Source organism: Camelus dromedarius, chromosome 6 (genome assembly GCF_036321535.1).
Source record: "Camelus dromedarius isolate mCamDro1 chromosome 6, mCamDro1.pat, whole genome shotgun sequence".
Taxonomy (NCBI): domain Eukaryota; kingdom Metazoa; phylum Chordata; class Mammalia; order Artiodactyla; family Camelidae; genus Camelus; species Camelus dromedarius.
The window spans coordinates 59835267-59860005 of record NC_087441.1 but is presented as its reverse complement, the minus strand read 5'-3'; the positions used below and the strand labels follow the sequence as shown (position 1 = coordinate 59860005).

Genomic DNA, 24739 nt, shown 5'->3' with positions numbered 1-24739 from the left:
ATTGGGTCATATGGTAACTCTATGTTTAACTTTTTGAAGGACTACTGAATGGTTTTTCTAAGTGGCTGCACCATTTTGTATTCCTATTAAAAATGTATGAGGGTTCCAATTTCTTCACTTCCTCTAGCCATCATAGTGGGTGTGAAATATCTCACTGTAGTTCTTTTTCTTTTTAGGATTTTTAAAAAATTTATTTTAATTGAAATAGTTGATTTACATTGACTATAGTTTTCATATGCATTTCCCTAATGACTAATGATCCATGTATCTTCTTTGTACCAATGTCTGTTCAAATCCTTTGCCACTGTCAACCAGGTCATTTGCCTTTATTATTGAGTTATAAGAGTTCTTTAGACATTCTCAATACAACTCTCATTCAGATATATGATCTGCAAATATTTTCTCCCATTGTTTTCATTTATTAATGCTGTTCTCTGAAACACAAAGGGTTTTTTTTATTTTGATGAAGTATAATTTATCTTTTTCTTTGGTTGCTTGTACTTTTGACCTTGTATCTAAGAAACCACTGCTTAACCCACAGTCACAAAGATTTACTATGTTTTCTTCTAAGAGTTTTTGCTCCTACATTAAGGTCTTAGATCCATTTTGAGTTAATTTTGTATGTGGTGTGAGGCAGTGGGTTTATGTTAAAATTTATTTCTCAGGACAGAGGATGGGCCCCAGTGGCTCAAGCTGAGAGTTGTGAAAAGGCCCCAGTAAGCATTTGCTACCAGATTAGGCCACAGAGCTATGTGGGACTCTGGTTATACACAGCCATGTGTCTTACACTGAGGGTTTAGACCTATCTTAAGAGCAATGGGAGAGAAGGGATGAGATCTGTACTATGCACTGGAGAAGACTCTCACAGCAGTGTGCAGAATGCGGCAAGAATGGAGACTTCTCTAACTCAGAGAAGATTGGTGGCTAATTAGGGTAGTGGCAGTGAGCATGAAGAGAAGTGGAAAAATGCAAGAGAATATTCAAGGAGGTAAAATGAACAGGAGATAAGACCAAATGACGTAAAGAATTCAAAACAAGGTACAAATAAAGTCATGGGTTTTATTGAGCAGCTCAAACTAGTTCTGAAGGCAACTGTTAAAAAGAGGCATTCCAAACAGCTTTTGAGTATTTACAGCCTCCCACAAAGGCTGTAATAGTACGCCTTAATGTACACATTATTCTTTGTTAAGAGTCAGGTTCACTAAATGCATTCACCTTTCATTACTTCTTTGCAAGTAATAAAACAATAGAGGCCTTTCAATACTTCAGCCTAGGTTTCTGCACAAGTCCAATTGTGTGAGGTTTGCTTGTTTACTGATTCTGCTCTATAAAAATGGGAGGTTGCAAGGTACCAGAAAGTTATTCATAGCCAAAAGTAACAAAAAGATTTCTTATTCTCCCAAAACAGGAAATTTTATGTTTTCATAATCAAAATAATAATTTTTAGAAGTTTTTTTAAAAAATTAGTTGAGAATTTTGCAGGAATTCATTTATTTCAGTAGAATAAAACAATAAGCAGCATGAAAATGTAAAGTGCTACATTAAAAGCCCCATGATACATAAAATTTGAAGTTCCATTTGCTTAGACAGTTACACGTGAAACAGACATTATGTGTTTTTCCAAGCATGCTATTTTAACTACCTTGATATGTCTTTATGTGCTATGTTGGTCAAAGAAGAAGCCATGAGTTACCTAAATGTGAGGATTGGGGGAAGGAGCTCTAAGCCTTTACCTGCCGGATCCCACATCTGGTGTCAGCCTCATGCTGTAAATAAGGGGTTAAAGTGGGGCTTGAAAAATAATAGTTTTCTGAAGAGACCCTTCAAGTGGGATGAGTAAAAATGCCAAAGACCACTTTTGCTCATTAACTCAACAATGGGGGGTCAGATAAACAACTTAAGGATTTTTAGGGAGCAACAGGAGCTGAAAAGGGAGGAACAAAAAAGATATGCCACTTTCAGATACATGTATCAGGTGCTCAACAAACAAGAAGATGGCCCAGCCGCTGATGGGTGAGGGAAGAGAGGCAACTCAGAGGAGGGTCTGTACAATGCAAAATCTTCTTGGCTTGATCAGTTTTAAAGTATAGGTGCATCCTATGGAAACAGGTAACAAGATCACATCAATCAAGAAGCTGGCTCAGCGTGACTGAGAGGAAAAGGAGGGAAGATTGTTCCAAGCACACGATTAATCTCAGCACAGAAGGGATTTCCTTTTTCTCAGGTAATAACATTACCTGGTCTCCCCAGGTGAGTTGGTGACCTTTTGCTAGGAGACCACCGACCACTGAACCAATATTTCTAAATATCTTACATTCCAAACCAAGACTTCAGAATGTATTTTCTCATGGCAATAAAGTTATAAAATGGTAACTTGTAATTTTCCTGACACATGAGGTCATCATAAAGTCCTTGAGCTTTTTAGACTTTACCAACCTCAGCTGTAGATATAACAGAAACAATCTGTAAACACTTTTAAAATGCTAATTTATTAAAATTTAATAAAACCAGGTATTATTTAATAGTATACAATATGTTCTTATTTTAGATGCAGACATAAACTGGCTATCAAATGAAAATAGAAATTGTGTCTGATAATTAACAGAACCAAAGTCCTATCATAGCAGGAGTAAAAATTAAATTTGCCTTTAAAATCATTTTACAAATTGCCTCTGTCTTGCCCATAATTTCAGTTAGTTAAAACCACATAAGGACTTTATAAATAATATCCCCCAAATTATTCAAGATACATCATGGACTAACTTTTGTGGCCTTGTCTAGAACCTAAAGACCATTTTACAACACTGGGTTGTAAAAAAAAATTAACTTACAAATGCACTTTTAGAGCATAACCTGTTTGAAAGCTGGGGATTGCCTGTATTTAAAAATGAAATTTTCATTAACAGTACTCTCAAGAGTGCCCTCAATGCTGCTACTGAACATGCTGAAGACAGTATTTCTCTGTGATTATATGTTCTCACCAGGCATTACTTATGATAATAAAATTATCTACTAGTCTGTGGAGCTAGCTAGCACTAAGTTATATATTGATTTTGCACTGAAAATTCCCTCTTGGGCTTTGATTAGGTGGACAATCCTAAGGGAGGCTTTTCTAATTTCTATTACTGTTCCTTGGGCCCTGAGTTTTCTATTAAAATGGTACATGAAATATTTCAATATTATGCACATTCCTGGAATAATTAAATTTATAATTATAAAGCAAGGCATATAATACATCTCAAAAGATATACAATTCAAAGCTGAGCAAACATTCAAATCTTAAGATCCTCCTATTTAACTCCTGGAAGAAAATCAAGTGACTTCCTGGCTCGGATGCTTCCTTCCTTAAAACACAGATCTATGGAGGACTGTTTTCCCTCTTTCTTTTTTAAATCTTGCGTGTGAACTGTAGAGAAGGGGATAACAGCATATCAAAGTGGTTACAAAGCATCATTCCCTTTTCAAGTAACATCCAATAATACAGATGTAATCTCATTTCCCTGGAAATGTTAGACCGAAATAGTTACTTTCACTGAAGAATGTTTAGGACACAAAGTCAGCCATAAATTGGGCAATCCCAGTATGTCTCATATGAATCCATTTTAAGCGACCTATTTGAGGGGTTTTATTTTCCCCTTTCAACTCTAATCCCTGTATCATTCTACATAAGTAGAAGCAGAGTACTCGATAAATGGCATTGAGTAACTAGTAATACTCAATGGAACTTAAAACACCATCTTTTCAAGGGCTATACAGAAAAGTATCATAAATTTACATAAAAAGAAGCTGAGGCATGAAAAACAATAAGTTATCTCCCTGTAAAGCAGGTCATGTAGAGACAAGGGACTTCTGACTTCCAGTCTCTAAAACTAAGCAAGACAGAGTCTGAATGTCTAGCTATATTTATACTGAATTTATAAGGATCAAAAAAGGAATGAAGGATAAATACAAAATAATCTTTTTTGTAAACAATTCTTAGATTATACCCAATGCAGAATGTTTAATGAAGCAGTTGAGTCACAGCTCTTAAGACACAAAACAGTATTACAACTCAAAGTCAAATATGTACTCATTGGCTAGATATATTCGTCGGAATATAAGAGCTGCCAATGCCAAAGTCAAGATGACAATCAACACAGCGGATCCACCATGATCAGTGTGGTTGTCTCTTGGCTGCTGGGCCTGGATTACATCTGGTGACACAGACGACCTTCTCTGACTCTGCTGCTGGGCCCGGCGCTGTCGAGGGCTCATGGAGGTATTCTTAGCTACAGGCTGGGCAGGTTGCTGAAGGGGTGCTGTTGTGGGGTTCTGAACTCCATACTATGAAATTTAAAGAAATTTTGTTTGAAATTGGCAAAGAAAACTTACATACATACAGGCTATCTATTCAATAGTACACAGAATCTCAGAGCACTAAATATGACTAAGGGCAGAACTACCGAGAATTCTCTGAATGCTGAGATGAATAACTCACCCTCCTGAATAAGCCAGCAGCACAACTTATCTAGTGCTCATCACGTGGAGGAGGAACTTATCAGCAACAAATAAGAAGAGGACAGAGTTTATCCATATTCTCCAGAGATGGCTTTCTACTCTCCTCCAGCTGCAACTCCAACAGTATCTGTGAGGCATCTAGGTACCTCCCTTCTTTTGGGAGAGTCAATGTGGGAAGCAATTTGATTTCCACCTTCTACTTAACAGTCTGCCATTGTAAATGGCAAAAAAGGGGCAACTCTCAACAGTGTTCTTCCTCCAATATTATCTAACTACATCAACAATCACACAGGACAGGAAATAATTTCAAACCATGTTTTTCACAGTAATATTGTTATAAATATTAGATACAGTTTTCAAACGAGGCTTATCCTTTCTCACAACTCCTGTCAACTGAACTGAGCACAAGTCTAGAAGAACCCTTTACTGTGTTTTGGAACTGTGTTACTTTATGTATGTAAAGCATGACCTATTGTCAAGAGTTCCCTAGGTATGTGCTGAGAAGAAAGTGGAGGCGGTTATAGCAGATCCAATGTATCCTCTACTTTGGCACACCTGAAAAGCACTGGACGTCAGCTGCTTCCTATCCTTTCAATGAACGCTTGGTCAAAGCATTACCACGATGTGGCACCAAGTGATTCAAAATCGTAAATGTGGTTTATAGACAAGAAAGCGCTACAAAATATGAATTTCACTTCATTTATATAGACACTTTAACTCTACCTGTAATAACCCAATAGCCTTTCTTGTATTGAACACAACTTTATACTGATTATAATAGTATCAGTATACATTCTTTCAAATTAAAAATAAGAATGCATGTTTTATTCGGAATAACTTTTTAAATAGAGTAAATACAAAAGATTTAAAATACTTTTCATTATAGAAGATTTCAATATTTAGAAGAAAAAAGAACATAATAATGTAATTCAACTACTTCTTACAAAGGTAAAAGAATGCGCTACATCCTGGCAACAATATAACATTAGGGGAAAAACTACTCATCTAAGTTACCTGCAGAAGAAATTACATTTTAAATCTGACATCACCTCAACATTAAATGGTTTAAATAATCTGAGTTTCTTAAAACTATCCTTTAGAACACTCAAATGTAGTGACCCCTAATACAAAGGTAGAAAGTTAGAAGTAAAAGTTAGTGCTGATACTGAATTAGAGTAGCATGAACTTGGACTTCCAAACTCCAGGGCAGGAACAGTGTGCTCACTGAAGAGCAGATACACCAAGCAGATGCATTTTACGAGGTCTTAGGTGTCACAGGTGTCATACCCATGGAGTGGAACAGAATTACAGTAGCCAGTACAGCAGCAACATTCCATTTGAAATCTCCCATTCTTCCAACTGTTCTGCCAGAGAAGATAGAAGTGTCTGACAGAGCAAAAGCACTCAAGACTTATAGGGAAATGCGTTTTTAAGGAAAATAAAAAACAAGATGGTATTATCAATCCAGAAATTAGCACAAGAGATTGACTTATCTTAAAGCTTTTATTTTATACATGTTGTTTTTTCCATGAGCTTGAGGGGAGAACACTGCCCTGCCCACATACCTGACTAAAACAGGGAGCCTTAGCCTCACTAGGCTGGCTTCACCCCTTTGTAGATGTGTGACCCTAAGCAAGCTATTTAACCTAAGACTCAATTCCCTCACCTGTACAAGGATGTACTAATATTACTATCGCTATATCCCTTTGAAGACCCTAGATTTAGGTCAAAAAAAGTCATGACTTTATTTAGGACTGCTTTTCAGACCTTCATTAGTATGGTTAGTATATTTAGAACAAAAATCCTTGAAAACATTGACTTTAGATGACATTTTAGTATGTGTACTTAATGGAAATATTTATATAGATATACTGCTTTAAATAGGATCCTATGTTTCAATGCCTTTTGGATGATACATCCCTGACTAAAATTTAGTGCTGTGATATTATAAAATTATAAAATGCTTCCTATTTAAAACAATTACATCAAGAGAAAACTGTATGACCCCAAGGTTATAGACCCAGAGGAACCAGGATTATCTGGAGGTGAAGGACTAGCTGGGCTAAATTTTGGCAGTTCATATTGAACTGCACATGGAGAATCGAGTTGGTGTCAGCATCTGCAAATCGCTGTAGGTTTGGTGGTAGGATGTTTACATCTTTGCTATTTGCCTAAACTTGTCCAACACACATACTGCAGAATGAAGACTTAAGTCGTAACAGTTTCCATTTCCTTCGTTAAGATCATGAAGATGATTTCCTTCATTAAGATCATTTCTGGGAATGTAAAAGTATGTAACATTTGTATTTAATTATGTATATAAGTATGTGTGTGTGTATATATATATATATAAATCACAGTCACAGATAATTCCCTTGTAATACATATAAATTTTTCTTTAATAACCTAGAATAACAAGCAACTCTGAGGGAGTTTTGTGTCTGTGTTTTAATACAAAATGGAATGGTTTATTCAGAACCTCAATCCCTGGGAAGAAGGAAAAATCTAATAGACTGGAAGAACATCAAACAACCATCAGTATTGTTCCAGTTTCTACACAGCTAAAAAATCTGCATCAAAAGCAACAGATGGCCTGATGTTATCTGCTATATTTAGACTTTGGGCAATCTCTCGCCCCCTCAAGGCTAAAAAAACATAGCTGATCTGGGATTTAACGTATAACATCTTAGTGAATTTACTACACTTGCACATAAAGCAGTTACCTCTAACCAAAACCAGGTTTTAGTTAATTCCATAGTGATCAAATTATATAATCATACTCAGATAATTTACATATAAATGTAATTAACAGCTTAACTTGCAATTCTATGCAACTTATTACTTGTCAGTATTTTAATCAGAATTGATATCAACTAATTACCTGTATCTACGGAAAAGAATTCTGTTTTATGTACTTTAAAATCAAAATGGGTGGTGATCATTCTCTAATGTATAGAAATATCGAATCACTATGTTTTGTACCAGAAACTAACATAATGTTATAGGTCAATTGTACTTCAAGCAACAAACTCATAGAAAAAGAGACCAGATATGTGGTTACCAGAGGCAGTGCGGTGGAGGGAGGGGAACTGGATGAAGGTGGCCAAAAGGTACAAACCTCCAGTTATAAGGTAAATAAGTACTAGAGATGTAATGTACAATAAGCTTAATATAATTAACACCGTGTTTGTTATAAATGAAAGTTGTTAAGAGAGTAAATCCTAAGAGTTCTCATCACAAGGAAGAAATATTTTCCTTTTTTCTTTTATTTGTATCTATGAGATATTAGATGTTCACTAAACTTGTGGTAATTATTTTGTGGTTATGTAACCCAGATCATTATGCTCTACACCTTAAACTTACACAGTGCTATATGTCAACTATATTGCAATAAAACTGGAAGAAAAAGTAAGAAAAAAATCAAAATGGAAAAGACTATTGTAATAACAAAACTACTGTTTGTGCAATGTAACTTACTAAACTCCTTGATTTCTTTGCCTGTATTCCTAGTATTTTTTAAAAGTGCCAATCCTAAGATTCATTTATTCAACCAACAAATGTAAACTGACTATCTATTATAAACAAGGCACTATGTCAGGCACTGAGGAGACAGTGCAGGACAAAGAGCGCGCTGATCCTCATGGAACTTACATTCTGGGAAATGAGACAGATAATAAATAACTAATTATAAGCTAAATTACAACTGGAGTAAGTTTAACTGGAATATGCAACAGAGAACTTGACATAGATTTAAAAGGGACTGAAGACAGATTTAAATACATCACAAATATTAGGAGACTATCCTTACAGGTGAAAGAAGATTACTACCCTCCTCTTTAACAGGATGGTTCTACTTTTTAAAAACTACTTATGATATAAAAACCAATTAGAATTCTAAAACAAAAAGAATTTGAAAAGTAATCTAAATATGCTTTTAATATTTCAAGCTAAAACATATACTGACTAAAATTAATTCACTATATCCCTCTATAATTCATAAAATTACATGGGGAACACATGAAAATGATTTAACTCTTAACATACACTTTTTTCTTATACCTCCCTCTCCAGTCCTCCAAGAACTTCCTTTAGAGCACCCCGTCCCCTGCTTTCTTCAACTTACTTCTTTCTGCCCATCTCACTCTCTGCATGGAAAAGGACTACTCAGTCCAACTTTTTAATGAGTTATTCGTGAGTAAAAAGCAAATCTGTATTTGCCCAGCCTCTATTTCCATTCTCCTGACCCTTTAAAATCTTCTACAAACTAGAAGGCCTCCCTGGGGTGTTGAGTGGGGGGAGGGAGATATAGCTACTCAACCAAACTATCTGTTATGAAAAAGACAGTTCGTGACTTATACATAGAAAGGAAAGTCAATGTTTTCCCTCATAATCATAATCCTAATGATTTAGCAACAATCCAGTCACATTTTCTTAATCAGTCTCTCCAACAACCAAGGCCCACCAACGTTTAAACAACAGGTCAGGGCACAACTAACAAGACCCACAGCACCCATGTAATCTTTCATTCAAAATTTATTAGACACAACGTACAATGGAGCATTGTCCAACAGAAGTTTTTGAGATGATGATAATGTCTGGTATCTATGCTGTCCAAAATGGTAGCCACTAGCCACATGTGGCTATTGATTACTTAAAATGTGGCCAGTATGACTAAGGAATTGAATGTTTAATTTAGTTTAATTATGAATAATTTCAATATAAATTTAGATAGCCACATGTGGCTTGTGCTACTGTATTGCACAGAGATGGTCTAAGGCAAATCTTTGATTCCAGGCCTTTTAGGTCAGTGCCTTAATGCAGCTTAACTAACCTGCCAAAGACAGAGTGCCTATTTAGAAAGTAGCTAATGTATGTATATTTTATATTATTCAGAGTCTAGCACTATATTGAAACTAACTTTTTTAGAAAAGTCATAGAATTCTGCAAGGACAACAGAACATAAAATTTATTTAGTCAGCCTCATTTAACAAAAAAGAAGGCTCAGAAAATATGAATACCTTGCTTAAGACACTATAATTCATTAGCGAGAGAGGTAGGCTAGAATCCAACTGTTAGGAGAACCAAGATACTTAGATATTTCATCACGAGATCTCCTCTTCTATTGCAAATAATGACAACGGCACAGATACAGATATAGATGTAAAAGACAAGACCCATACCGATGTACTTGCTGTAGCACCCTGGAATGTTGTAGGTATATCATCCTGTAAATCATTTAGAGAAAAAGAGTGGTTTACGTCCGACTCAGCGATAGTCTTTCCAGATGAACTGACTTCTGCCTATATAAAAAAGATACACCCAGGAGCAGTGTTACAAGAGGAGATGTACAGAATAACCCATAACCTACTAAGTCCTCTCTTGGATTTATTTTAATTGCTACTTTAATATCAACTATCAATCAGTTAAGTACTGATTACTCATGTGTCTAAAGCTGTGCTAGGTACTTTAGGGAGAGGAGTAGACAATACATATTCTCAGGGAGCTGGTACTTGGCGAGGGGACAAAACTAACACCCGTGGTTCACAACCCACTCCAAAGAGCTCTAAAAACTTGTAATTTTCAGGCAAAGTCTGATATGTGAGGCTATTAATAGTCTTTATTGAACATTACTGTAAATATTCCCAGGTTTGTTGATGAAATAGTAACAGATTTGATTATGGGGTGCTGCTCCAGGTCCCACTACAGGGATTAGTATAGGCTCAATATTTTCTGATATCTGAAATTCTGATGTACAAAAGACATCTGACCCTACCTAAGATTTTCAGAGAAGTAATGTTAAGTACAATAGGAATCCTCAGAAGAAAATAACCAACATTTATTCAGCAGCTCCTCTTCCAGGAACCACAATAAAATAGAAGGAAAAATTTCTCCCAAGAACTGGAAATGGAAGGATATTCAGGATGTAGGGAGGTGGAGAAAAGGGAGGAGGCGGCATATTGTCTAATGCAAGTTGACACTTTTTTATGGAGCTAATTAAATTCCAGAAGTAATCATATGTTTGGGTAAAACATGCAGAACAAAAGGATATGAGAGATATATCAAAATATTAACAGCATAGGGGAGGGTGTAGCTCAGTGGTAGAGCACACGCTTTGCATGTACAAGGTTCTGGGTTCAATCCCCAGTACCTCCATTAAAACAACAACAACAAAATATTAACAGCAGCTATTTCTTGGGGATGGGATTATGTATGATTGTTGTTTTCTTCCTATTGCTTATCTATATTTTCTACAATAATAGTTAATTTTTTTTAATGGAAACAAGTCTTTATAAAGTCACTTTTAATATCAGAAAAATAAAACTCCTATAATTCTCTTTATAGCAAATATATAATATCAGTGCTTTGGCTATCTTAAGTTAAAGGCTCTTTATCCTAAAATATATGATCTTAAACTTTACTCAAATTGAATTTATAATCCCCATCACTTCCCTCCATATACATAACAAAAGAATGTAGTAAAATTAGCAAATATTAAACTAATAGTTCAAGTTTATTAAGCACCAGGGACAGTTCTAAATGCAATACATTTAAGTGAGTATTACTAACTCAATCCTCCTAAGAATCCTACAGGTTAAGTAGCATTATTATTTACAGATGAGGAAAAGGTACAGTGTAAGTAACGTCTGGTGTCCTACTACTAACAAGCAGAAAAGCTGAGCTCTGACCTGGCGTTGTACACCAGAGTCTGAGCTTCTAAACACTGCTAGGATATAGTGCTTCTTCTATGAATATATATTATTAGTTTGTAATAAAAAAAAATTATTTATAAAAACCTCAGTGCAACAGGACTATATTGCTTTACTTTCCATCCAGAAGTTGGCAATAAATAAAAGGTCTACATAATTAGAATTTATCTATAAATTTAGAGTACCTTAAAACTGATTTGTCTAGCCAGTTCCTTGGCTTCTTGGTCAGCCTGGCTTGAATCGCTTCCAGATTTTAAAGGCAACAGGACATCCTTCATGGCAAAGCCACATCCGTCACAACAGAAATCTTGTGATCTGGTTGGAAATAATTTTTTTTTCGATGGGTATAAACCAAATACTTGAAAGTTAATTCAAGACACTCAAATACTGAATGATTAAATTTAAAAGAAAAGAACATTGGACAACTATATATCATATTCATCTACACGTAAATTAGAACATTTTGGTAACAATTATAGTTCTGAGACAAATACACAAGTTAGGTTGGTTTAAAAAAAAATCCATGTCACTTATATCTCAATTTAAAAAATCTAAAATTAAAAAAAAAATCCAGAGCTTAGAATTCATTTTTTCCCCAATATACTATCTAAAGATAAATAAGCTTTAGATCTATGAAACAAAACATACAAACTGTCTAACTGCATTGTCCTTAAGATCACACAAAATAAGCCTACGTTAAGTCTGTGGAAAAAAAGTCCATTTCAAAGCTCAGATCATCTTCAGCAGAAACATATAAAACAGAAAGAAAGAAGCCAATTTAAAATATAATTTACAGGTTATTTCCAGGGGAAAATCTCACAAACCCTACTCATCTAAACAGTAGTAGTTATCATCATCATTTATAATAAGTAGTAGTACAACTTGAAAGATAGAGAACGCGTGTGAAATCCAAAGACACTGCAATCTATCATTATCATTTATAGTAAGTAGAGGTTCAAGATTAGCCTGTTAGCTAGATTATTTCCTAAGACTGATTTGTTTTTCTGTTTTCATTTTCTCCTCTGTATGACTGGAAGTAAATATGTATAATGTGTAAAAATATATATTGTTATATTGCTGAACTTCTTAAAAACCTATTTATTTTGTCATACATCTAGTTCAACATAAAAAAAGACTGAGACCTTGAAGATCATATTATTTATAAATTCATGTAAACAAAATACATGTAAAGTTGTACTAATTTAGAATCAACTATACTTCAATAAAAAAGTTATATTAATTTAGTATTTATTGATGAATATTTTTTATCTCACCAGAAGTTGCACATTGCTGTCTATGTCCTTTTGAAAATCAGTTGTATCCAAATTATTTGCCTTAAAATATATTCACTTTTAACTGAGCAGCCAGATGAAACTCAGAGGAGAAAGTTTATTTTTAATATATCAGTTTATCCACAAGGATAGTATGCTACCATGGTTGAATGCAAAATCATGTTTTCAGAAAGCCTCTAGACTATGAATCTAGAATATACACAGTGAGAAGTCTAAACAAAAAAAGTTTTTGTTTTTTTTAACCTGTACATGAACTGGATAGAAAGTCAACATAGAAAATGAAATAAAAACAAATGCTATGTATTCAAAGTACATATTATAGTTTATGAAAAGTAGTTGAAAGTAACGTATATCCTGAATTTAGGAATAAGAAAAGTTGTTGATAAAACAAGGAGCCTATCAAATCTTCCAGACACTAAAACCTATCTGATTCGACAAAAATCTATGGAGGGCCAATTCTGGGCTGTGCTAGTGTAAGATAAACTATAATTTATTAATGTAATATGTCTGAAGGGTGGCAGGCAGCAGAGTCCAGAACAGGACAATGATCAAAATCAAGAACTAGTCTTAGCACTACTCAAAGGAGAGACTACTCTGAGTCTAATGGCAAGTCTGGGTTACACAGACAGAAGATAGGTACTTGAAAAAATCAAAAAGGCAATACCACGGGAAACTATGATTTGATAAAGAAAATCTCCCTTGGTTTCTTCCAGATCATTTATTGAGCACTTGCTATGAAGCAGATGCTACAGACACAAAGGTGACAAAGTGGATTCCCTCCCTGCCTTCAAGGAGTTTTTAAAACTTCCATGGAAAGCTTCATCTGTATCATTGTTCTGGCTCTTTTCCATCTATAATACTGCCCAAGTGGAGATAAGTGACCAGTACTGTTTTCTAGAAGATACTTCCCACTGTAGGTTGATACCATCAACTACTTTTTAAAACTAGATAGCACAAAATCAATTCTTCATAGTCTGGTTGCCCTTGGAAAAATTGATCAACCGAATTTCTAAGACAGCAAAACTAAGACTAGATCTGTAGAGACAAGGTAAGTCACAAAGAGACAGAGCCCATCTCCTGATAGCCATTATCCAGAACAGTATTCAGATCTTAACAAATAATGAAATGCAAAACTTACTTTTTGGCAAGCGCTCTTCTTTCCTCAGGTGTGTAATCTAGAGAACCTATGGCTCCCTCTCCTTTTGTTGGCATAAACCCAATGATGGCTAATAATGCTGTTCTTACTGAAATAAAAAGTAAACATCAATCTAAGCTGCTTTGTAAAGAACTGGGTTTACTCTGGAAAGAGAAAGAAAAAAGACTCATAGGGTTTCACTGAAGAGGTACATGTAGGGGTATATGTATTAAAATGATGCAAAAATCTAGATAAGGAAAAGCATATTTATTATTTATTTATTCAGTGATATCAAATTACTTGTCCAAAACAGCTTCAATCTCAAGAGAGTCTTATACTTTATGACTATGAACTGACTAAAGTTACGTACGATTTATATTCACTTTAAATACTCACTACTCCATGAAGGCTGCCAAGTTTCAGGATGATGTCCTGAGATGCTCAAACAGATTTTCTTGCCTACTTCAAATCGTCCATTTGCCTTAGGAATAAATAAGGTATTTTAGAAATTTTATATGTGCGTGTTTACTGTTTTACACATTATAAATATAAATATATTTTATATATAAATAACTTTTAAAGATAGTTTTTAGTGAACTTTAAAAGAATGGAATCTCCAAGAGGACACAGATTTTTGTCCTCTTATAGATACTCTACAAATATATTTGTTGGATTCTGAATGAATATAAAAGCTGTTTTTAGAAGTTGTAGCACCTTTTAAAAACTGAGTTGCACAACTGAAATCTATTGATCTATAAAGATGTCCTGATATCTGCCTCTGTGCCTAGTACGGTCCTAGGCTCTGGGAAGGATCTAAAAGAGGAGAAACGCAGAAACGTGGATAAAACCTAAGTACCTAGTGTCCCCAACTAGATTTGGAGAGGAAGGCTCTGAGATGAGAGTGATTCTCAGAAGGATGATGGAATTTCATATAGGAACACAGAAGTGAAAGATGAGAAAGAATGATTTCAATTTTGTCTTGGTAGAAGAGCTACTGATGATATCCAGTAGGCAGGTAGAAATTTAGACATGCTGATGTTAGAAGAAGATAATACATTTTTGGTACCTGACTTCACAAAGGTGATCGTTGAAACCATTTCATAGAAATAAGAGAGAACAGCTGTAATCTGAACTTATAGAATATATTCATACTTAGGGGAAAGGTAAGGAAGAAGAAGTAGGAAGTTAGAATATAAGCTCCACATGGGCTAAGAATTTGACTTCTCTGCCACACCCACAGGGTGTGTGATATGTGTTTAATAAATATTTGCTGAATGAAGGTTTGAGAAGACTTTCAAAGGAGAGGAAGTGAACCAGAAAGAGCAAATACTAAAAATCAATGTATATGACCGCACCATTGGTGAACAGCTGTTGCCCCAACTTCCCCCACCAGTCTCCCCATGCGCCAGCCCCCGCTTCAGACCACTCAGCTCTCCCCATTATTTAACAACTAAAAGAAGAGATCCCTAACCCTGCAGGGCCTCTCCAGGGCCTCCAGCTCCAGACCCGCCGCCAGCATTCACAACTCTCAACAGCACCTAGTGTTTATTAAGCAGCTCTATGTACCAGGAACTGTATGGTGTAATTATGTTTACCACACCACACACATCCCTTTTGACAAATGAGAAAACTGAATTTCAAAGGGATTATGTAACCTGCCTGTGGTGTAATGGAAACAGCACTGGCCAGAATCAAGGTTTATTGGTTCCAAAACTAGTGCTCTTTCCACTGCACCAAACACTATATACAAAAGTAACCTTAACTTGGTAATGATGGATACCTTTATCTTCACCATTTGCTACCTCATGTGTCAGATGTTTAACTTAGGTGAATAGGATGAAGACTGAGAAGAGGGAGTGGGATTTCTCAAACTGGCTTCTGAGATTGGTGAAGTAAGCATGTTTCAGCAGGGTGCTATGTGTGGGAACCAGAATGCAAGAGGTTAAACCAGAATAAGGATGTCCTGAAGGTGACCAAAGAGAAAAATGGGACAGAAGCTCAAAGTGGTAGCAGAGCTACAGAAAGGTTTTTGTGTTTTGTTTTTTGCTTCTTGCAAGGTTACAGGATAATTATAAACACATAAATGAAAGGAAAGGAAAGCTTAACAAGTAGGAGAAGAATTTACTGATGGAATAATATCCCAGGAAAGATAAGAGAAAACTGGGTCAATAGTTTTCCTTCACATGGAGATAAAATATGTGAAGATGGAGAGAAATTCTGAAATATAAACAGTAATAACGCAGCTAACATTTATTAAGGACTCTGTGTCAGTTCTTATTCTAAGAGCTATAGGCAAAGATGAGGAAGTTGAAGAGCAGAGAGCATAAGAAAGGTGAGAAGCTGAAGAAGATGATGTGATTAAGAGGTACAATAACAGTAACTCCCCTTTACTGTGTACTCACCACATGCCAGGCACTGTGCCTAGCATATTGTGTGCATTAATTCATTGAATCCTAACAACCACACTATGGCAATTAGCATCACTAGTACTTCTCAGATGCTTCAACTTCCTAGAAATTTTTTTTTCCAGAAAAAAATATAGTCCAAGGTCTGGTCTCTAAAGACAAAATAATAATAATGGTCCACTTTATTTCTTTCTTTTTCACTTTATTTCTTAACGAAAATGAGTCTGCAGACTATACTTTACAGCCACCATGAAGAGTTAAACCAGAAGCATTCGAAAAAGCCAAGAATTCTTACCGTTAGGAGAATAATGCTTGGTGGTTTCATGGGATACTCTGGTGGTAGTACTATTCGTCCATGATACACTCCTCCATCAAAATCAGAATCTGGGGGCCCTCTAACTGTGAAGTGCCATTCAAAAAGGTTATCCTGAACAAAAATAATAACCAGCAAAAATCAGTAACATTAAAAATCTGGATCATTTTTATCAGTGAGTATTAGAAATATTCGGTGAGAAAAATTCACATTTTATATTATTGCTAGAACAGTTTCTAATGCACCAAATGCCTCACGTATAAAAGTTATAAATAAAAGCTATTTAGGGAGGAAGGTATAGCTCAAGTGGTAGGGCACATGCTTAGCATGAATAAGGTTCTGGGTTCAATCCCGGTACCTCCTCTAAAAATAAGTAAATAAATAGACCTAATTACCTCCCTCCACCCCCCAAAAAAACTATTTAATCTAGCTTTCATGTCCCATAAGGGCTAAAATCTTTTTTAAACAAATGTATTTTAAAATGTCTGAGGGTTGTTATATAGTAATAAATAAGATTATAGATTTATGTATTTCCTATTACATTAGTTCCATTTATTTTCTCTGAAAAATCTCTTTTGGAGCCCTGAAGTTTTAATCTAGACTAATTGCTTTCTTGACACATTCCAAAATTCTTGAGTGTCTTCTGGGTTTACTGGAATCTCAGTCTTCCTCTGTGTTTTTTGGTTTGTTTGGTTAGTTGGTTTTTGCATTATTTTGTTGTAGTATATTGTCAACTATCTTCCTCTGAATGGGCTATAAGGAAGAAAATCTGTGTTCTTGCATGTCTGAAACTATTTATTTTGATTTCACACTTGATTGTTTTCTGATGGGGACAAAATAAATGAATAACATTATTGAAAGTCACTTAATCTTAGAACAGATTACAGATTTAATTAAACTGGAAACTAATCCTTGAATCTCAATTAGTGATAATTACTATTTATATAATCAAATAATTTACTATAAATTTGGATTATTTTAACAAACTTTTAAAAACTATCCCTCCTAGATGCCTAAAAGCTTATTAGTAAGTGGTCAGTAATATTAACACATACACTGTTAACATCATCTTACAGTTCCCAGTAGTTCATCATTTACAATATTTGCACACAAATTACTATATTTTATTCTATTACCGAGAAAGCCAGACTGGGCACATTTAACTAACTTCCTTTCACAGATGAGAAGACTGAATGAAGAGAGGCAGAGATGTTTGTACCAAAAGCCCAGAGACGAGCTGTAGAGACCCCTCGAAGGGCTAAGTCTTCCAAACTGTAGTCTGGGGTTCCTTCCACTTTTCCTCACTCATACTTAAGACCTAAAACAAATTTAGTATCTGAGGCCCATTTTATAGAGATCAGAAATGTGTTTCTTCTAAACTATCTGATCTGAGTGCCTAATAGTATTCAGGAAATATAGGGAATAAAATACATCAATAAACCATATCAAACACATCTGTAATGACTCAAAGCAGTGCAAAAACAATTTTAAGGAACTTCTTTAAAATAGTTAAGAATTAAAATTCCATATGTAGAAGACAGAGATAGAGACTGACCTCTAAAGGCTGTGCATGGTAATGATCTGTTGGATCTTTCAATTCTGCTGCTTCTTTCATTAAACGTTTAACAGCTAAAATAAAATTCATAAGATAGATTCATTTAAAATATGCTTTTCCAAGTGTTTTACAGCACAGATTTACAAACCTAATGAAAAAGTTTCTACTTCAACAAAACGTATAGAGGAGTAGTTCAACAAAGCATATGATTTAATTATAGGATAATAGTAATAATGGAGGGGAGGAAATGGTAGCTAGGCATTAGAAGAGTTACATATTAAATTAAACATATAGGGAAGTCTCATAAAGACAGTGTTTTTATTTAGTAAGTACTTATATACATTTCCTATATGGTAGCACTCAAATTATTAGTTCATGTAATCCTCAAAGCAACTCTATGAGATAGGTGCTATTTTTACTCCCATTTTCCAGATGAAGAAACTGAGACATGGAGAGATTATATAGCATATCCAAGGTCACACAGCTGGTAAATGGCAGAGCTAGGATTCCAACACAGGCAGTCCAACTCGACCTTGATAAAATATCTATATTAACAAAAACGTGCCCTCTGGAATTTGTGCTCATGAACTCCTTATATCCTCAGTCTCTTGGGACTTTCTACTCACTATCTTGCGTTAACTTAATGGCACTGTCCCCTGAGGTCACTGAAGTCTCCACAGTCCTAATCCTTTTTGAAATGATTCTTCGCTTAATTTAAACCTCCAATCCACTGACGCCATAACTTTCTTCACCCCACCTCTACCTATACCTATATTAACTTCCCTCTTTATCCACACTCTTGGCTCTTGGGAGTTCCTCTTTCACACTTCCCTAATAAAATTCAATTCTGGCTGACCCAACCCAATTATCTTCTTATTTGGAGTCTATATCCAAACAGCTGAGCATTACTCAAGGGGGTTTAAAAATCACAGCGACAGGCACACTGATGCTATAATAGAGTTATTATCTCAGCTTCCATTGGGACACAATGCCACCCAGGTCAGAAATGGACTGGGATATAAGGCCCTTTCAGTGATTCTCCCTGATTCAAAACCAGGCCTTGAGCATATGAAGTTGGCCACATGGCATAGCTCTCTGGTTCCCAGAAAGAAATATCACTGTTATGGAATAGTCAAGATTCAAAGTACTGCCTGGACCTAGGGCTAGAGCACAGTCTGCCCCTCCTGCTACTCCATTTCTTGCTACCACAGGGCTAGTGAGAAACTTTTTCCACTCCAGCTCCTCTCTTATCTCTGCAAGGTTACAATGGAACTCTCCAACCACGGTAAGATAAGTGTGCCAGGGAAGGGAAGGAGGGTGGGGAGCGCCTGCACTCCTACTCCCATTCTTCCTTTTCATGGAGGCCACATGATCACTCTGGATCCCAGCTCTAGGCTCCATGGGCCTCCACATTAGCATTCTTCACATGCTCAGGTAGCTCACTGGACTTTGGAGACAAAGCTCCAGCTAAAAGGATCTTTTACAGGTCACTGTCTCATGCATCTGTTTCTCTTGGAAAGCAAGTATCTTGATATTATCAATCTCCAAAGCATCAGTAAAATGCAGGAGACAGGTATATTGGAGGATGTGAATCCACTGTCATGCTCCCCAGCTGCCCCTTCCTACTCCCATAGTGAAGGCATTTAAGCAAATATTTAAAGACTAATGTTTCTGCCTAGGAAGACCCTGCAAAGGTATCCATTCAACAAATATTTAAAGAATATCTGAGCCATGGAGATAGAAGAATGACCAAGACCTGCTTCTAGCCTTCAAAAATCTTGCAGTGAGAAAGACATGAAAACAATTACAATATAAATAATGGCCAAGTATGTACAAATATAGGGACTATTAGTCTGCCTAGGGGAGCTGGACAAGGCAGAACCTTAAAGAAACTGGAAGGATTAATAGGAATTTCAGATGGGAAGGCATTCCAAGCAGAGGTTCCAACAGGGACCACGGCATAGAAGTGAGAAGAACTGCTCCACCTGGAGATTAACTTGGGCAAAATGGATAGATGGTGAAAATGCAAAGGAACGTAGGAGTGGTGGGAGATGAGGCCAGGGAGGAAGGCAAGGATCAAATCATGTGCTGCCCTGTAGACCAAGCTAAACAGCTTACTTTCAACTTTATCCATAGCTCCTGCAGTTTTTTCAGTTTGAAGAGTGACCTAATCAGCTTTTAATTTGTTTTATCTGATCTCGTGACAATAGTAACTGATTAGATATATGTATGACTGTGTGTAGTGGCGCCCACATACAAATGCACGTGTGTGCGTGTGTGCTTCAGGGTAGAGGACGGAGTAAAGGAGTAGACCAAGAGACCAAAGATGACTCCCATGGGTTCCTGAGTGGCTATAAATTCCTGGGATAAGAAATATTAGTTTGAGGGAGGAGAGAAAACTGATTAGTTTGATTTGGTGTTTTCATATCTTGGAGAGATGTTTTCAGTCTGTGGGCAATTCGGGTAAACATATTAAATCACCAGTAAGTTCCAGGTATCTACAGCCTAGGAGAAGGGTCTGAATTAGACGTGAAAGCTTGAGAATGATCAGCATGAAGGGGCAGTGGACGCCTTGGGCATGGATAGGATAACTCCTAGGTTTCTGAAGGAGGCAGTGGGTGCCCTTGCACCCAGCCTTCATATGCCAATCACCTGCTGAACATGCCCAGAGGCCCTTCTGAAGAAATCTGCCACAGGAGGTATCCCTACTTGTACTCTGAGACCTTACTACCTTGGCCGGAAGAGACTCAAAAGGAGATCAGAGAGCTTGATCCAAAGGCAACTACTGATGGACTAGTCAGAGGCTTAGGAGGTACCCCCACATAGAGGTCTGCCCACAACCACAGGTCCATTCCAGAAAAATCATAAAGAAATGTTTTCCTATCTATAAAACGGACAAACTTACTAACCATTTGCTAACACACTGGCCCCTAACCAGTTATTTGTATTGTCTTAACTTAATTTTCCCATCCATACCTCTAAGACAACTCCACATCAGATAAGGAGAAAAAGGGTTCTATCTCTTACATTGCGCAGTGTTTTTAACCACCTCCTTTTACACAAGCATTACTCTAGAAATGCAAGACTGAGAATAAAACGAAGGAAACGTTTTCACTATGCCTCCTAGCACTTTGAAAAAGTCCCATATCTCATCTCATTCACCTTCTTCATGAACTCCAAATGATCTGCATAATAACCAAAAAAGGTTTTAAAAAATTCTTTTTCAGAATAGCAACACTCCCTTAGAGGAAATGAAACCAAAAGGAGGAAGCAATTTATTACATAGCTAGAAGCATGTCTACCAAAGCTTAGCCAGCTGTCAGCAGGTCATTGAGTCTAGAAACGTACAAAATTCTGCAGCATTTTTAAATACGTATCACAATCTCAGGTATGATAACTTATCAAAACTGAGCAATGTCCTCTGACAACAATCTCTTGGGACCTACCAATCCTCCATTCCAAACTGCACTGTTACTCAAATTTTCATTTATTCTCTGAATATTCCACTAAGGAACTTGGTATCATGTGACAAGCAGTCATTCTACATTTTTACCTACACAGATTTATTAAAATCTAGCACAATCTTAACAATTTAATCATCTGACCATCTAACCACCTTAAAATCAAGCTTTTCTTTTCCTCTCTTCCTTTGATCTCCCTTTTCACCCTCCAGGTGTTCTGTAGGAGATGAGCTGGGGGCAGGGGTCATAAATCCACTGAAACGGAATCATATAAATGTATTTCTTGGAGAGTCCACAGGCTTCATCACATTTTTAAAAGAGTCTGTGGCCTCTCAAATGTTATGACAGATTGTACAACACTTGGTTACCTAGAATGTTTCTTAGCCTGAGAGCACTCAAGTTAACACAGCTCTGTTCAATCAGTACCCTCAGGCTTTCCTGGAATCTTTGCATATTTTTAAGTTATTTAAAAATCAAGGATTCACAACATCAATTCTTTCCATGAGCATGCTAATCTTACTGATTCTTAATGAGAAGTTGCTTCTTTGGAAGAAAAAAAAAAAAAAAAGCAGCAGCTGCAAGAGTTGGCCAAACCATTACTAACATCCTAGGACCACCTCTTAGAGCAGAAAAGTGGGATTTCTCCCTCCTAACAAATTTATCAAGGTACAGATAAATACCATTTGTAGAACCCAATGATTTGTTTCAAGCTTGCCTTAATCTGAGAGAGCTGATTATTTCCTTGCACCCTTAAATACACCAGAAAAGAATTTGAGGCTAAGACTGTTCGGCTGCTTCTGTGCATGAAGCAGGGGCACTAAATATAGGAAAAGAAGTCTCTATGATTGATCACAGATAATACACCACATTAGTCAGTATAGCAAAACTCACGGTTAGCTCTAAAGTATACGGCTCAACTAGTTTTCTCAGCTTTTTGATTAAATGGCTTAGTCCGGAACATTTCCTTTGTGTTTGTAATTCCGTACGCCGCAAATGCTACAAACCGGACATTTACACAACTAAATCGTCAGATGCCAGTAGGTCAAACAGCTTCTAAAAGTCCGGTGGCGGCGACGGGGAAGGGCTAACGACCGTGTCCAGGGCGCAGGTAAGGCGAGGGGCTGTTAACTATTACCCACCGACATCACTACACCTGTTCTCGGGAGGCGTTGAAAACCCAGCTCTACGCGACGAAAAGGAGGAAAGGGCAATCGGGGTGCGGCGGGACGACGGCCAGTTCCCAGCTTTGGCAGCCGGTGCCCGGCCCGCCGCCCTGCCCCGCGGCCTGCACCACCTCGGCAGGCGGCGGTCTCGCGTAGAGCGCGAAACCGGGAGCGCAGCCGCAAGTGGCGGCGGACGCGAGCGGACCGCGGCGCCGGGCCCCGAGGTCCGAGCCACTCCTCCCTCCCTGTCCCGGTGCAGCGCCGCCGCCCGCTCGCAGCCCCGCTCACCCGGACTCTTCAGGTTGTAGCGGGTCTCCATGGCGGGTCGCTGGCCCGGCTCCGGCCTCCCGGCCCGCCGCCGCCTCCTTTCCGCGCCGCCGCCGCCCGGGTCTGAGCGCAGCTCGGGCCGACCGAGCCCGGCAGAGGAGCCTCCGCGGAAACCGCCCAGCCCTGGCTGGGATTGCGGGAGGGACGGGAGGCTGCGGGTGAGGCGCAGGCTTCGCGGTGGCGCCGCCTCCTCCGCTTCTCCCCCGCCTCCCTGAGGGCTGGGCAGGCGCCGGCGCCGGCCGGGGTGTCGCTGAAGCGGGGGCCCGGGCTGCAGGTCACCCTCCTCGTCTGGCCGCGAGCCCAAGCCCGCCGCGGCCGCCTGGCCTGCGTCACCCGCCCTCGCCTGGGTTTTGTGAAGTTGCCCTGACGTGGCAGTCGCTTCGTGGCCGGCGGTCGGCGCGCCCGCGGGTCAGTCCGCCGGGCCCGCGAAGCCCGCCCCAAGATCTGCAAGAGCGGGCGGCGTCCAGATCCTCTCGCTGCGGCTCCCCGGGGGCCGCCCTTCTGCCCGGCGCATCCGGGGACCCCTGGCGCTCGCGGGTCTCACCGCGGAGCCGGGGGGTCGGAAGCACCCGGCCCCACTCGCGGCGGGCGGAGTCCGGCGCGGGCCCTGGAGATCGGGTTGCCAGCGGCGTCTGCCAAGTGCTTTGTTTTCAGTAGCTGTTTGGGTGAAAGCAGTTCAGTCAGGAAGGGAGAATCTGGTGATAAGGAAAAGGGATTCTATAGCATTTTCCCCCCTGACACAAGTGCTTAGGTGAAGGCACTTAAGCGTTTGAGGGACTTTTAATGAAATAATTGAATTGGGGGAAGCATACAAATATGAAAGGTTTAAACTCAAAGAACACTCTTCATGCTTCATTGTCTAAAGAATGGGATAGAGAAAAAAGGACAGGACTGGATTCTGAAGTCTTAAAGGAAGAGCAAAGACTTAGGAAAACAGGGAGGGATTGGGGTGGTGCAGAGAATGAAAAGGAAGGAAAGAATTCTAGCCGGGATGACGAGGGTTAATCAGATTGGGCAAGTTTTATTTTGTTATGTAAAAACAGAAAATTTTATTTTTGAAAGGTAGCAGAATATACCACCCCAAAATATGCCTCTTTGGTATAAGGAGTATTTTAAACTGATTATTTTTGAGAAAGAGCAGGCTCAGAAGCTCTGAAAACGGAGTAGAGGTTACCCTTTTGTAAGGAAAATTTACATTTGTGTCTCCCTCTCTGTACCTGGAAGAGAAGGTTGATTAACTTGCAAGAGAATCTCAATGGAGAAGGCACTGACACCTGTGCAAAACCTCCATTTCCCCTTCAGCTTTCTTTTGTTTTTAGTTGAAGGTGGTATTTAAGGTGGTGGCTTTTGGAGTTACTCCATTTACTGAGGTATTCGTCTTAACGTGGCTTGTTTTTCTTTTGTTCATCTATTACAAGGGATTTCAGACAAGAACTAATAAGGTAGAGGGAAAATTATTTTTCCTCCCCTACATTTTGTTGTTAAAACTAAGAATCTAAAGTAAATTGAGGTCTTAGTATCTGATTGTATCAGCCCTTTATGAAAAGTGAAATTTGGAGGGTATGGGGGGAGGAAGTGGAGGATATTGAAAATAAAACTAGATAGTATCTTTTAAACTGTTCTGTGATGCTGTTTTCTGAAAAGTAAATTGATAACCTGATTGGCCCAGATATGCATCCAAAACCAAACCCTAGTGTTATGCTTCACTCACTCTGTGTTGAATCTTCAAATTGTCTAACACTTGACACGTTTACCATACCACAGCTCTGCAAAAGCTGGTGTTTGTGCGATAGTCCTCACAATAAAAAGGCTTCTGAAGCAGGTACTGTCATTCCCATCTTGTAGAACCCAAGTTTGTGTGCCTGGCGCACAGTGAACAAACTA

The 24739-nt window shown here is 38.0% G+C and overlaps 1 protein-coding gene across 1 annotated transcript; it reads right to left on the bottom strand.

Moving 5' to 3' along the window:
• Positions 1-1039: 1039 nt before the first annotated feature.
• Positions 1040-23279, bottom strand: UBE2J1 (ubiquitin conjugating enzyme E2 J1). The gene is made up of 8 exons (XM_031456030.2): positions 22817-23279; positions 17905-17978; positions 16332-16463; positions 14028-14112; positions 13635-13740; positions 11390-11519; positions 9678-9797; positions 1040-4323 (listed from the first exon to the last, which is right to left on the bottom strand). Exons 1-8 carry the CDS (start codon positions 22845-22847, stop codon positions 4045-4047), a joined length of 957 nt encoding a protein of 318 aa, XP_031311890.1. The 5' UTR covers positions 22848-23279; the 3' UTR covers positions 1040-4044.
• Between the last annotated feature and the right edge of the window lie 1460 nt (positions 23280-24739).

What these genes read in the sequence shown, in the direction of transcription:
- UBE2J1 (XM_031456030.2), bottom strand. Translation starts at nt 22,847, where the DNA reads ATGGAGACCCGCTACAACCTGAAGAGTCCGG. An exon ending in CTACAACCTGAAGAGTCCGG is followed by an intron (nt 17,979 to 22,816) that starts GTGAGCGGGGCT and finishes ATTTTATTTTAG; the next exon opens with CTGTTAAACGTTTAATGAAA. An exon ending in GTGCTACAGCAAGTACATCG is followed by an intron (nt 4,324 to 9,677) that starts GTATGGGTCTTG and finishes TAAATTTCATAG; the next exon opens with TATGGAGTTCAGAACCCCAC.